The 15,467-nt window shown below is 41.8% G+C and overlaps 1 protein-coding gene across 1 annotated transcript in view; it reads right to left on the minus strand.

Annotated features, from left to right (window-relative positions):
- Window positions 1-2,034: 2,034 nt before the first annotated feature.
- The window catches only part of TRIM71 (tripartite motif containing 71), a 92,005-nt gene continuing 78,572 nt past the window's right edge, over window positions 2,035-15,467 (minus strand). Inside the window, exons 3-4 of the mRNA XM_088463569.1 lie at window positions 6,410-6,544; window positions 2,035-5,100 (exon numbers count right to left, since the gene is read on the minus strand). Coding sequence (XP_088319695.1) covers window positions 3,649-5,100; window positions 6,410-6,544 — 1,587 coding nt within the window. The 3' untranslated portion in view covers window positions 2,035-3,648. The remainder of the gene's footprint in view (window positions 5,101-6,409; window positions 6,545-15,467) is intronic.

Here is a 15,467-nt window from a genome sequence, read left to right on the forward strand (position 1 = left end):
GAGCAACATTTTTATTTTTCCCACAGCACAGGGTTTTTCCTATTCAATCGGCCACGAGAAATTGAGCCGCGCTAATTTCTATAGGAATTAACGCTGTTTTTTTCTCGCAGCTTCAGAGCAGGTAAAAAAAAAAAAAGGACAGGGAAAATCCTTATTTTAAGGTAACAATGTTGGGACTTTTCTTAAAACCCCTTGGACCTCCTCATCCCCAATGACTAATTAGTCAATTGGAAGATTTGAATTAGCTTAATTTGGCCAATGATTACATATTATTGGGGATGAATAAAAAGTGGATACAAATTACCCCAAAAATCTATTTATTTTCTATGCACCCCAAATTGAATTAAAAGTATTTTATCTAAATGAAAAATTATTACTTTTTTACATTTTTTATTTTAAATTGGTCTCAAATTATCCTAGAGTCACCTTTTATTCTACTTTTTTTAGTTTTATTTGTTTGCATTTAAAGGAAAAAACATGCATTTTAAAAGCGCAAAATATTTTTATTTGGGACAGTAAAACATCTATACTGTTTCCCAATATTTTTTGCATTTTTTGGGGGGTACCAGCTGCTCCAATTTATTTATTTATTTTTATTAACATTTCCCGATGGTTTTGCGAGATAAATTAGTGCAACAAATTTTTTTTTTTTTCAATTGGATATTTCGTGGGAATTGATAGCACACATACCTGCAATAATGAAATATTGGTTGAGATAGCCAAGGTAATTTTTGAAGCAAAAAACGTGCGGCCAACTGAATATGCCACATAAGGGGAGATGTATCAAACCTCCAAGAGAAATAAAGTGGAGAGGTTGCTACTGGCAACCTATCACCTTTTACCTGTCATTTTTCTAGCACAGCCTGTAAACTGACAGTTAGAAGCTGAGTGGTTGGTATGGGCAACTTCTCTACTCTCAAAGGCTCGATACATCTCCCCTATAATGTCATTGGTGTGTACAGCATGGGGCTACATGCAAAACAGCATCAGTCTGAGCAGACACAGTAACACCAAAAAATCCTTATACAAGTCTTCTGAGCAGTAAATACCATTGTGAACAAGCCCTTTGACATACTATTTGGTAATTAGCTTAAAACCATACTGTTTAAATAATGTCAACATCTTGCATACTGGACTAAAGGGATAAAAGAGTGTTCCTAAGCACATACTGCTTTATATACGTATGTGTACCATGTACAGTATGAAAGGCTATAAAAACATTTATTTAAATTTTTTGCCTTAAATCCACCTGATCTAGTATCAGGAAGACAAAAAACAACAAACATCAGCACTGGCTGAAAAACCGTTTGGCTATCCACACACTGAACTACAATCCCCAGTATTAGACACAATATATGGGAGGACAGAAAATTGCCAAGTACAGCTGAGCTGACCTGATCAGACTTTATTACTATAGCAACAAAAAGTAATCTCTACTCCTCATTTTACTACCTAGTAACACAAGTTAAAAAGCCATATATAAACACCTTTTAAGGGATTATATTTCTACCCAACTGGCTTAAGAACATTAAGTGCAGCCAAAATATAAATCGGAGTGAGTAATGTAAATCTTGACATCCTTAAAGCTAAACCACTGTTTTACAGATAACCCATAATTCAGCCTTCTTTTCGGTGATCAGGGTTAAACAGGCTTTATCATATAAGAAACAAAAAAAAAAAAGAAGTGCAAATTGGGGAGATTTAAAAAAAAAAATATATATATATATATATGTTTACAGTCTAAGTTTCCCCATTTAGAAGCGACAGTCCTGCCACTTCGGTAATCAGCACAACTGTGCCAACTAAAATTGGGAGGTGTCACTGCTTAAAGTGTAGGAGAATTAGATGAGACCTAGCACTTCTGAAGCAATAACCACACCTCCAAAGGAATGTGGCCAAGCCCTCATCATGGCCACTCACCTCTTCACATGTGCTGAAATGGTCATAATTACCTCCAAGAAAATATTGGAAAGGATGTAGTAATAATAATAATTACAATTTTATATTTATTTTAATAATTTTTTGATTCGCAGATTTGTTGATGTCATTATTTTCTTACTTGGGAAAACAATTATAAGTCTTTGGTTGGGGGAGGAGGTAAAGATTAAAAGACAATGTAATTTTTTTTTTTTTTTTTTAACATTACTAGGAGAGGCATCAAAATACATAGTCTGTTCTCATTGACGGAGTGCAACGACTTAGAACAAAAAAAAACGGCAACTGTCAATTTTGTAACTATAATCAGATCCCACAAAACTTCATAAAAACAAAACATAACTGCATACTGGATAATGCACCTCTCAGCAATATGAGTATTCTTGTTTTTTCCCCTGGAAGTTTAAAAAAAAACAAAAACATTTATGCTATATAAAAAAAAAAATTATTTGATTCTAACCATCTAATTTTGTCTTCTAGACAATATGGGCGAAGCTTCTGACAGAAATCATGGCTATGAATGTAAAATATCTAAATACTGTTAGATTGCAATCTTTCTGTAATGGATGCATAAACATTTTCTAGTGTAATATGGAAATAAAGGCAATTGATTGAGGCTTAACTTGTAAAACTAAATACTTGCACAACAACCACATTGTCATTAACAACATTATGTCTGCACAATAGCAGTTTCTTCAACATAACAGATGTAGAAGTGGCGAATACACTTATATGTGTCTGCCTTGTATAGTGTATATATTACTGTCTTTTTGCTACTATGACGCTTAGCTGAATAACTTAAAATAAAACCTGGGAGTTCCGTGACTGTGTTGACCACAAGACTCGTATGTTGTTTCAACAAAAAAATATTGACCTATACATGTTGTGCTTCATCTTAACAATAATTGTCCCCTGCAGGGTATTCAACAGGAACATGTTAAAACATTCTTGCAATATTAACAAACACACACACACACACACACACACATCAGGCGCGGACTGGAATTTGCCAAAATGAACGTGGGCTTGAGGAACAAGCAAGTGACTTAAACAATCGATATGTACTATACTAGGTCTCACTGTACTTAAACAGTATATAATCATTACAGGAAATGTGACATTGTTTTCCGTTACTGAGGTAAGTGAAGTTTGATCAGAAGAAAATAAAAACACTTTATAGTATTTGTATCTGGAGGTATTTTTCATCTTAAAACGTACTGAGGTAATAGTAATATAAGGCGTCCTCTCTTGCAGCAGCACAGGTAAAGGAGGAATTACAATTTGGTTAAAGAGGACACAAGTTTTCAACATAAGACAAAAAAATAAAACAAAAAGGTCCGTTTCAATAATTTTTTTCCTGGTATTCTTTTAAAGTTTATAGCCCTTTCTGGCTTATTCAGAAGAGATTTTTATATTCTCTTAGCAGGTGCAGTCTTGCAATCTGTCATTTTGCTTCCATTATTTATATCTGAGGTAAGTTGATATTTTGTGCAGGTTCAGAAAAATAAAATATAATAACACCCCTCCTTCTAAGAGGTTTTGAGGTAGATTTTTCTTCCCAATTTTTTTTTTATGCTTCACAGGCTCTATTTTTGCAGATTACAGTTTATGCGTTTACAAGAAAAAAAAAAAATGAGGTAGGTGCTCAGTGATGTTGTATATTATACAGTTCTTCATAGCATTTCCCTGAGACAGTTTTGTTTTGAAAATTGATTACAAGGCCAGAATCCGGTTGTTACCAAAGTCGACCACAACAATTGTGCCATCGGGTGTAACAGCTATGCCAGATGGACGGTCCATCTGGCCAAAGCCACTTCCTTGAGTGCCAAATTTACACAGGAAGCTGCCATTAGGCTCAAAAATTTGTACTCTGTGGTTTCTGGAATCTGCCACTATAATGCGGCCTTCCTGATCAACTGCCACACCCTGAGGCCGCAAGAACTGCCCATTGCCTGTGCCTTCAGTGCCCAAGAAATGTGCCGACTGGCAGTCCTGCTTGATTATAAGCAACCGATGGTTGTTGAAATCTGTAACTACCAAGTATCCATCTTGACTGAATGCCACACCACGCGGTGAGTCAAAGTGCTTCCAGAGAGCACCTTCAAAGCCATACTTGTTTAGGAATGTCCCATCTGGACCAAACAACTGGACACGGTGGTTCCGAGTATCAGAGACAAGGATCTTCCCCTCTGAATTAATAGCAACATCCCAAGGGTAATTAAACTGGCCATTCTTGGTCCCTTTCTCCCCAAATTTTAGTAAGAACTGGCCCTCAAAGGTGAAGACTTGAACACGATGGTTGTCCTTATCTGCTACAATGATCCTACGAGAACTGTCACAAGCTACACCAGCAGGCCGATCGAACTGGCCAGGCCTTGATCCTAAACTGCCAAACTTGTGGTGAAAAGTACCACACGGCTTGAAAATTTGAATGCGGTTGTTGCTCCTATCAGCCACAATAATATATCCTTCTCTGTCAACACAGACACCCCAGGGACGGCAGAGCTTTCCATCATGATCTCCCTCCCCTCCAAAGGAAAGTGAGGGTAGACCTATACCCAAGTAACATCGACCTGATTTTACACTGACTTTAAAGGGGCTGTTCTCAATGTGCTGATTGCACACCATTACTGAAATTAGGTGTTCTCCTTCAAGCTGAGGCCTGTAACTAACCAAATATGTACCATTCATCTGATCATTTAGTTCAGCTGCAAACAGATTCCCATCAGGACCCATCACCAGAACAGATATCAGATCACCACCTGATAACCGCGCTTCTCCATCATGGTCATATCCGATAACTGTGAAAGAGGCAACCTTGCCTTGAAGTGCCCGTTTTAAGCCTTCTCCTGTGGCTTTTGTTAGAGCTGCAAAAGCCCCACTACTGACTAGACCCATGGATTTGATGGCAAGATACAAAGCTTGGTCAGGGGGTGTGAACATAATCCGGTCATCCTCTTGAAGCTGTAATAAACCCCTAGCATTCTTTAGATCTTGCACCTGTGCTAAAACACGGTCCCGAGCTCTAAGGATATCCATCGAACAACCTTCTTCTAAGACCTGCTGCACTGCGTTGATTGTACTGTCCAGTTTATTTAGAGCCTGGTGGAGTTTATCAACCTGGTGGTAGAGAGACTTGGCTTTCACCTGACGAATCTTTTCAACCTATGGACAAATACAACCGTGTTAGGGAAAAGTCTAGTAAGAAACTTTCTCTAGTCTCTTCAAAACAGCTTGTATTGCTGAACCAACAGCTTATTTCCATAAATTACTTTATAGCAATACAATTTAGACTGTTTGTAAATTCAACACATGGGCATCACAAAACAGCAGCAAACCTTCTGTTACATACAATTGTTTGTATACAAGATTTAAAAAAAAAAATGTTATGTGGGAAGGTATGTTGTAGACATTACAATAATCTGCAAGAAGTGAATATATTTCAGGGACAGGTATAAATGCATAACAGTCGCTATTTTAAATGTATGTTCACGTCTGGCTATACAGCTAACTCCTTTACTATCTTTGGGGGAGATGCAATTAGCCACAGGTGGTACCGTGCGGCTGCTGCTCCCAGGTAAAGTGCTCAAAGCTATACAATTAGAAGCCCTCAAATCAACCCACGACGAGCTCTCAGCACTTTACCCGGGAGTAGAAGCCAAGCAGTACAACTTTCTGCGAATTGAATCCCCCCCCCCTTTGTGTATATAAACGTTTGTAAAGGTCATCACAGAGCATGGTATTAGACAACAGGGTAAAGGTGCACTAAATACATTGAAATGTTTAGAGAATACATTTATGAATGTTACAAATTATTTGCTCAATTTAAGTTGTAGCCATGATCAATCTGTAAAATCCCAGATCACCAAATATACGTAGTACCAGTGTGATCTTACTGCCTCTAGTCTTAAGGTGCCCATACACGGCACGATAAAGCAGCCGATCCGATGGATTGGTACGATATCGCTGCTATATCGTACAGTTTATGGGGATGATATCAGAGAGTGCGCGCACCCGTGGGCTCGTACATCGCACCTCCACATCTTACTGCAGGTTCATTTGATCTGGGGATGCGATGTACGATCCCATGCAATGCTATGGGGGAGGGGGGTGCCAGCATATCGGCGGGTCAGCAACCCGATCGCACCGTATGTGGGGACCACCCGATATGTCAGCAGTCGGATCCCCCGTCGTCGTGTCGCAAGGTGCATATCGCAACTTGTTACCATTCATGGGAGGCTTTACTTTCAAAATCACAGCAGGAGACAAGTATATAGCTGGAAAATTATATCTATTAATGCTAAATTCACCTGTAGTGTATGGCTAAAGTACGTTTGAATGTACTTATGTACATATGAGGAAAACGATATATGAAGCCACGCAGCACAGATACTTAGGTCCATATGCACCTTAAATAGTAAACCTTTAACATGTTAAATGTGATATGGTGAACATGAAACAAAATGTTACTAACCTTCCATAGCAGCTCGCATTCCCTCTCCTCAAGTGCCTTCTTGTGCCTCGATGTGACGGCTTTGATCTCTGATTGCGCGACTTTGGCTTTCATCTCAACTTGCTCTGCTAGCGCTTGGGCCTGCTCAAGGCTCAGCTGCAAAATGAAATGAGAGACCATGTACACAATTAAAAAGTGCATTCTCTTACATGCTACACATCTCTTGTAATGTCACATACACTGGCACCAGCACGTAGGTCACTGTGTTCACAGGACCCTTGCCCAATGAACTACAAAGCAGTAAATATTTAACCATTTCTGAAGGGCCACCACTACCTGTCCTGCAAGACATCTGTTAGCAAAGGCTGTATTATAATGTTCACAAAGAGGTTTGTAAGCAGATGTATGGACACAATATACAACACACAACCACACATTATGTATGCTATTTTATCTCAGCGAGCTGCTCTACTGAAAAGTGGCTGCGAAACACCTTGTAAGAACAGCACCTCTTTGTAGTATAATAAAAACAGATGTTAAAATGTGCACTACTTCAAACCCTAGCAGGTTTTCATTTTTTCCCTTAACACTTAGGGGTATATTTACTAAAGTGAGGATTTTTAGGTAGTGGAGATGTTGCCCATAGCAACCAGGTTTTACCCAACATTTATCTAGCACCTTCTATAAGATAATAGCTAGAATCTGATTGGTTGCTATGGGCAACATCTCCACTTCTAGAAACCCACACTTTAGTAAATATACCCCTTAATAACTTGTTACCATTCACGTTGGTGCTGTAAGTCTACTATAGTCCTTTTAGATTGAAAGCTCTGTGGGGGAAAGGCCTCGATGTGAATGATTTGTTTCACATTGCACTTTTTGCTTCCGAATTTCAACATATTGAACCTAGAACATATTCCTGAAATGATAATCATTTTCAAAAGGCTGGTTAATATGCTTATTTGACATTATTAAAAATGTGTGTGTGTGTGTGTGTGTGTGATTTGTTAATTTCTTCAGTCTGCAAGTCCATTAAACAGAATGTATAGATCACGTAGATTATATTTAGTAGAATCTTTATTTTGAGAAAGCCTTGCCCTGTTAGCTGTAGAACCAAGTTATGAGAAATTATTATTACAAACCAGTAATTCATACAGGGCAGTCGATTCCATAAGGAGACAGGATTTGAGGATCAATGCAGTGCCCCCCTCACTCACACACAATATCAGCCCTCCAAGCTACAGATAGTGACGGAGTGACCTTAGGGGGTAAATTTACTAAGATTCGAGATGGTCCCGATTTTCAAAGTGATTTATCGCGCTGGTACTCTCCAAAATTCGGGTGATTTAATCCCTTTTTTTTTTACCAAGTGTACCAACAGGCGATTTGAGGCTAAACAAGTTTGCCGATTGTGAGGCAGAATGAGATAACTCTCCCGAGTAACTCGTTTTGCAGGAGATTACTCACCCAAGAATGCAGTGTTTTCTCTCTGCAAATCTCTCCCGAGCTAGCAGCCAGCACATATCAGTGAGATATGTGCTTGCTGCTTGTGTGTGAAGACTTGTAAAAAATAGATAAATGTTTTTATAAAAAAAATTACATGAGGTCCCCCCCAAAAAACACTAACCAGCCTCGAGCTTGCCAGCCTGTCCTGGGTCTTAATTTACAGGGAAACAAAATGTGTAGAATTCCACTGTAAATTACAAACCAGCAGCAGGGACAGAGCTGGTTTTAAATATACAGTGAAAAAAAAAAAAAAAACGTGAGGTTCCCACGTATATTTAAAACTAGCCCTGAACCCTTTCTAACGGGGGACTGATGCCACAGCCAGGGGTGCCCTTTCACTGGGCCCCCCAGCCGCAGCATCAGCCCTGATCGTTAGTCAGCCCAGGGGTCACAACAACACACAGTGAAAATAAAGCTTTAATGCATCCATAAACACACTTATACATACTCACCTGTTTCCAGATGTTCTATTTCCCCGTGTCAACGTAAAGTATCCCAACAAATTACCTGTAAAAAAAGATCCAATACTTCAGTCCCGGGCCGCCGGTCAATCAGTGGCGGCTAACATTAGCAGCCGCTCATTGGCTGGGACCCACTTGGGCTTAGTCAATGAGCAGCTCCTCCACGTGGGTCCCAGTCAATGAGCGGCCGCTAATGTTAACCGCCGCTGATTGGCCGGCGGCCCGGGCCTGAAGTCAACTCTTTCCCACAAGCTGACATTAGCGCAGTGTAACAGCATGCAGAAGCATGTTACACTGTATCCTGAGCCCGGATTGGATTGCTGCAGAGAACATCGAGGGACATACAAGTGAGTATTGGATCTTTTTTAACAGGTAATTCGTTGGGGTACTTTACATTTACAAGGGGACGGGCACATCTGAAAACAGATGAGTGTGTGTAAGTGTGTTTATGGATGCAATAAAGCTTTATTTTCACGGTGTGTTGTGTGTTATATTAACCATTTCTTTACAGGTGAACTACAGGTACCAGTGGGCCCTTAATGCCCCGCATGCAGGTACTTGTGGTTCTCCAAGTACCAGCATGCAGGGGAGGCTTGCTGGGACCTGTAGTTCCACTGCAAAGACAATGATGAAAATTCAAATTTTTACACTACACCTAACACTATCAACCCGCCACCCACCACCCAGGGGTGGCGGGGATAGCCCTTGGCTATCAGCCTAGGCCAGGGGTGCCCTGGAGAGGGTGACCCCTTTAACGGGGGGATCCCCAACTCCCTGGCCTGGACTGACTAACGGTCATGGCTGATGCTGCGGCTGTGGGGCCCGGTGAAAGGGCACCCCTGGCTGTGGCATCAGTCCCCCATTAGAAGGGTCCAGGGCTGGTTTTAAATATACAGGGGAAACTCACGTCAATTCTTTTCTCCATATATTTAAAACCAGCTCTGTCCCTGCTGCTGGTTCGTAATTTACAGTGGAACCCTACACATTTTTTTCCATGTAAATTAAGAACCAGGACAGGCTGGCAAGCCCGAGGCTAGTTAGTCTTTTGGAGGGGGGACCTTAGGTTATTTTTTTTAACAAATTAACCCTATATTTTAACCATTTACAGAAAGAAACATACAGAATCACAGTGATTTGTGTATGTTTCTGACCATCTCGCAGCTCAGGGGGTTGAGAGTTTAAAAGTGATTTTGACAGAGAGTTTGCGCCTATCTCACCCAAGCTTGCCATCCCGATTCTTGGTAAATTTGAGAGAGGTTTGTTTTAGGTGAAAAGTACTTCCGATTTGGCCCGATGGTGATAAGATTCAAGATTGCTGTCTCACCCGAGTTTTACGAGTGAGATGAGAGAAATCTCTGTCTAACTCACCCGACTTTACCTTTAGTAAATTTGCAAGCAGGAAAAAAAAAAGGTTGAATTTTGCGTGAAAACCGTACTGTTCTTTACAGATACTTACACTGCGCCTTCAAACCATGCAATTCCTCTAAGTTATAATCGCAAAATGCGTCCCAGTTGGCATAGGGAAAATGCAATATGTGAGGGATCGAAAAAAACCGCAAACTACATCTACGTCGAACTCTATACAAGTCCCTTGGTGGCCAACTTATTAGGTACATCTACTTATTCATTCAAATATCTAATCAACCAATCGTGGCAACAACTCTATGCTTAAAAGCATGGTCAGACCAAACACCAGGAGCAGTACTCAATTGTTATAGCGTGCCCAATCTCCCGTCTAAAGTGACAGGAGATTGCGGGGTACTATTCAATTGTTGCAAATTTTCGTGCAGGTCTAGCCCATAGTGGTTGGGTTTAGTCGCATAAAACTGCTACCCCCGAACAAAGTGCTGGACGCGATCGCGAAAAGTACCGTTTGGGTGCCCTAACAGGTCACTTCGCCCATTTCAGCTCGCACCCGCCTGGGGGTGTGAGGTGAAATGGTGCACTGGCAGCTGATCGCGCCCGACAGGAGCAACAATTGAATAGCTCCTGTCAGGCGCATAGAAGGGCAAAACAATTGAATTCCGCCCTATAATGGCAAAGAAATGTGATCTAAGTGATGTTGACTGTGAAATGACTGTTGGTGCAGACAAGGAGGTTTCAGTCTCTCACAAATGTCAGTAACTCAAGAACAACAGTCTTTAGAGTTACAAATAATGATGTGGGGAAGAAAAACATCCAGTAAGCAGCAGTTCCACAGTGAAAACACCTTGTTAATGAGAGGACAAAGGAGAATGGCCAGACTGCACATGCTGACAGGGAGGTCACAGTAACGGAGATTTCCTTGCATTACTACAATGGGTTACAGAAGAGCCGTTTCCCCATGGTTTTCAAAATAAAATACAATAAACAGGCCACATTGGACTACACCCTACTGCGGGTAGGAAATTTAAAATAAGCCTGCGGTGAAGGGTTTTTCCTGCAAAGTAACCGCGTCTTTTTTCTCGCACCTCCAGAGCAAGTCTGATTTTTCCTAAAATCGTTAATTTTAGGAAAAATCAGCGGGACTTTCTCTGGAACCCCGGCGGCAGACTGAGGACTAATTAAGCAATTGGAAGTTTCCAATTCGCTTAATTAGTCCTTTACTCACCCTCCAAAGCGGTGTCTTATGCGAGTGTGCGTAAGTGTGTGTGTGCGCGCACGCATGTGTGAGTGAACCCCAGTGTGTGTGACCCCCCCCCACTCATGTGAGTATTCCCCTCCTGTAGTTGGCACTGTGAGCACTACATCTCCCAGCAGCCCTTGTGCCCCCCCTAGCTCCAGGAGCCCACTGGGAGCTGCGGAGACCACCTGAGACCCCCGGGTAGGTGAGTATAATTTATTTTATTTTTTTTACGAGCTGCAGGATTTGCAGACCATTTTTTTCTAATTGGATACCACAGTTTTAGGAGTGCGCATACCCGCAGTAATCCAAAATTGGGACCAAGTTTTTTTACTTTGCTAAACCACGCGCCCAAATGAATCACGTCCATAGTATTCAGAGTGATTGAGACTATGGGAGAGATGTACTAAGCTTTGGAGAGAGATAAAGGGCGGGATGGTACTACGCATCGCATTTTGGATGACGTACATCATGCCATTTATGCGTTAATGCCGGTATGTACCTAGAATTGCGAGTAAAATCACAAAATCAGTTCTGAAAAAAACTGCCCTTTGCTGTGAGGGGACTTCTAGGTTTATCGTCTATGCGTCATATGATGCGCACGCCGCGGGGGATGCTGGCAGGGATCCGGCTGGTTCACTCTGTGAGGAATGCAAAGAGAAGCCCATAGGCTTCTATTGGACAATGCCATTTATAGATGGTGTTGCCCACAGGGTCCAAACTCTGGAAAGTAACGCATTCCGGAGCTTGGTATATATGGGAATGCAGTCAGAACTCAGGAAACCTCAGTTTTCTGATTTTTGCCCGCATTTTCCTTTTAGTACATCCCACCCAAAGTTCCAATCGCTCAGCTCCAAACTGTCATTTTTCATACACAAACTATAAAGGTGACAGTTAGGAGCTGGCTGGTTGGTACTTTCTATCTAAGGCTTAAGGCCCCTACACAATAGATGATATCTTGAACGATTTGGCCGATTCCGACAAATCGTTCATATCGTCCAGTGTGTAAGCACGATGCCGATGCGCGCTCCCTCGGGTTGTCTGACGCTTCCTTCGATCTTTTGAACATGCAGAAAGATCTGAGGAGGTCTCCAGCGATGCCATGCTGCCGAGTGGAGCATGGCCCCCGCTACTCCCATTCCGTCACTACCGGCATCGGCAAGTGTGTATGCACTTGCCGATGCCGGGTCCCGTCGCTCACAAGATCGTGCTGGGTACACACGGTCTAATGTGTACCCAGCTTTAGTACATTTCCCCTGACGTTTTCTGTCATTTGAAGCACCATGCCGTTAATATTGTAAAAGGCATTAAAATGGCCCCTCTCCACCCATCCCACCCCCACCTCCCAAGCATTCCCGATGAGAATTTCTGAGTTTGTTTTCAAAACTCTGACAAATCTCTGTATAAAAGATCCCACCTGTGTTGAAAAGGACTTGTTATGGGAGAACAGCAGCAGCTGTTAGCTGGAATACCAAAGCACATTGGCCTCCTGAGTTTGCTTTGACCATTCAAACTGACAACATTATTCCCTCCACCCCACAACAATGCCTGAAAAGGCTACAAGACAGGCTGGGTGGCTGAAGTCATGATCCCAAATTGCGCAGTGCAGTGATAACAGGACTTAGTGCTCTAGTGAGTGAGTATCACTTCAACTGGAAGTAATAAAAGTGAATCTAAAGACATGCTTTTATGACACTGCTATAAGACTTAGACATTTGAATGGATCTTTATTGTCAAAGAAGCAAAAGCGGCCATCTCTGGGTGAAAGCTGGTTAAATATTAACCCCAACCTTTTTTTTGTTTTGCCACTGTGGCTTGTCTCACTAGGACTGTCCCCATGGCTGGTTTTCATTATTTCAAAAGTACTGAGGAGCATGAACAATGTTGCAGGGGCCACAAGAGTCCCTCTGCCACCTGGACTAATGCTAATTTGCTATACAACCAACAAAACACTCTAGAACACCACAAATAACAGGAGTATCATCTGTTGCCAACACAATATGGTCTTCCATCGTCATACATGTGCATTCAGGGCATACTTGCCTACTTATGAAAAAGCATTTCAGGGAGATTGTGAAAGCAACACCTATGAGCGCGACGGTAAAGTGGAGTGTACTGCTATATCTGGCGGGCGTGCCATTAAACTGACTTACATCCAAATGAAAAAAAGAGCCCCAAAGCAGTTACTAAGATCTACTTGTTGATTAAAACATTTTGATACTTTTCAGGGCTTGCTCATGTATTGTATTTTACATGGGTTGCATATAAGTGGCCAAGAGAAACCTTATATGAAAATGCATGTAGCCATAGGATCATTGTGCCTTATAACCAATGCAGGGAAATGGCACTGATTATACCATTTGAATGTATACATCTGATTTTGTTTCCCCCTCAAAGCATATAACAACTACATAATGGGGGTAAGGTGCAATCAGGGAGATTGCTAGACTATTCAGGGAGCCAGGGAGATTGCTGCTATTTCAGGGAGTCTCCCTGACTATCAAAGTATGATTCAGGGATAGCTGTGTGTTATAGGCTTTGAAAATAATTTGCAGCATATAATCTATTAATAAGAGCACTTGTGCAGCCTGTGAAGTGTGTGATCATGTAGTAGCGGGACTCTAGTTCTAAGCAATACATAGTTTAAACAAAAATTGCAGCCTCTCTGGCTATCAGGGACAACCATCCACATCTCTCACAGCATTGTTTTTAATATCTAGTTTATATCAAGTCATGTGTTGAACCAATGCACAACGCACAGCTACTACAAGGCACATATGCACTACTACAATAAACAATTTTTCCATTAGTGCTGGAAGGAAACAAATAAAAGTAGGAGAGTGGAATCTGTAAGTTGAGTGATCTGCAAACGGGTGCCGGACTGTAGATAGACAGTAATTAGTTAGACAATGTCTAGACCGACCCCAGTTGTTAGACAGTCAAGAGATCGAGAGGTACAAATGGTCGACAGGGTCAAAAGGTCACCATGAAAATGGTCGACACATTTATTTTATTATTTTTTTAGGTTTAGAGTTAGGCACTTAAGATGAACCAGTGTCCAACGTCATTCCCTACCATCCAACGTCATTCCCTACCATCCAAGTGGGCATGGAGGAGGAATAAATCCATGTGGCGAGCAAAGCGAGCCACCGTGCCCGCAGCGTGGCGAGCCCGCAAGGGGCCGAATGGTATTTACGCAAAAAAATAAAAATAAGTGTTGATCATTTTCGTGTCGACCTTTTCCATATCGACCTTTTGACCCTGTCGACCATTTGTACCTGTCGATCTATTGACTGTCTAACAACTGGGGTAGATCTAGACATTGTCTAACTAATTTTTGTCTCTCTCTTATACCACACCCCTGCAAACAACTATCTTTCTCCCAGTGCAGTCATTTCTATATTATACACAAAATCTAAAGAAAGATTAACCGCACACCGGTGTCGTGTCCCCATTACCAGGTCCAGCGTTGTCACCTTACTGCCACCTATGACTCCCGCTGGCCATCTGCTGCATCCCTGACAACTGTGGTGACAAACCTGTAAGTGTGGCTAGCACTCCCAGCAGTTCCCGCTGTTCTACATTATGGGCGCCGCCATCTTGGACAGCATTACATGATGCACTCTAACAAACCAGTCTCCAGCAACTCTGTTCACATGAGTCATCCAACCTATCAGTGCTAAGGGTACTCAATTTAAAATAGTAACTGCTGACAGCTCATTGCCAGTACAACTTCTCTCCTTGAATATCAGTACCTTGGCTCCAGATTTTGTTTTGCATTTCTGCATTCTGTTCCAGTAACCTGTTCGGTATTTGCTTCACAGGATTCTGCACCCGTCAGTTATCTGCTCAGTATTGCTTACAGCCTTCAGTCCTGGTGCACTTCAGCAGCCTCCTTCAATTGTGCTCCCCGCACCTAGTTCTAAGTTGCTGTATCCTGCTTCTATTGTGCCACAGCACCCAATTCCACTATCTACAACATCCGGCTCCAGTTGTGCTTCCGACACCCAAATCTAGTGTATTATTGAAGTATGTTCCAGATTTACAAGTATAATACTATAACTACCACAGGCTATCATGATAGTCTGCAGCTAGTCTCAGTATCTGTTCTTTATTCTGGTGCATTGGTCACTACTCGAGCATTGCTGGATTATCACTAGGAACGCCTACATTTTCATTTTTAGTAGCTTTAGTCAATGTTCCCCAAGTGTTCAAAGAGAGGTCCATCAAATACTGCTTTCAAAGCTTGATGTGGAAGAACAAGACTACCCTGCATGGAGCCCTGACCTCAAGTCCATTGAATAGTGTCTGTAAGCCAGGCCTTATCTAGTGGACAGAGGGCCTGATTCAGAGCCGGACGCTATTTGCGGACGGATGTTCCAAAAAAGGGGCCGGCTATTTAAATTGGGCGCTCGCTCTTTGCGGTTTGTTGACGCCTCTATGTCTGAGCGAGCGAACGAAAAATGCGCTCGCTATTTTGTAAAGACGCCCCTTTGCAGTTCGCATCACA

This window comes from Taudactylus pleione, unplaced genomic scaffold (genome assembly GCF_031769625.1).
Source record: "Taudactylus pleione unplaced genomic scaffold, aTauple2 ptg000053l, whole genome shotgun sequence".
Lineage (NCBI taxonomy): Eukaryota > Metazoa > Chordata > Amphibia > Anura > Myobatrachidae > Taudactylus > Taudactylus pleione.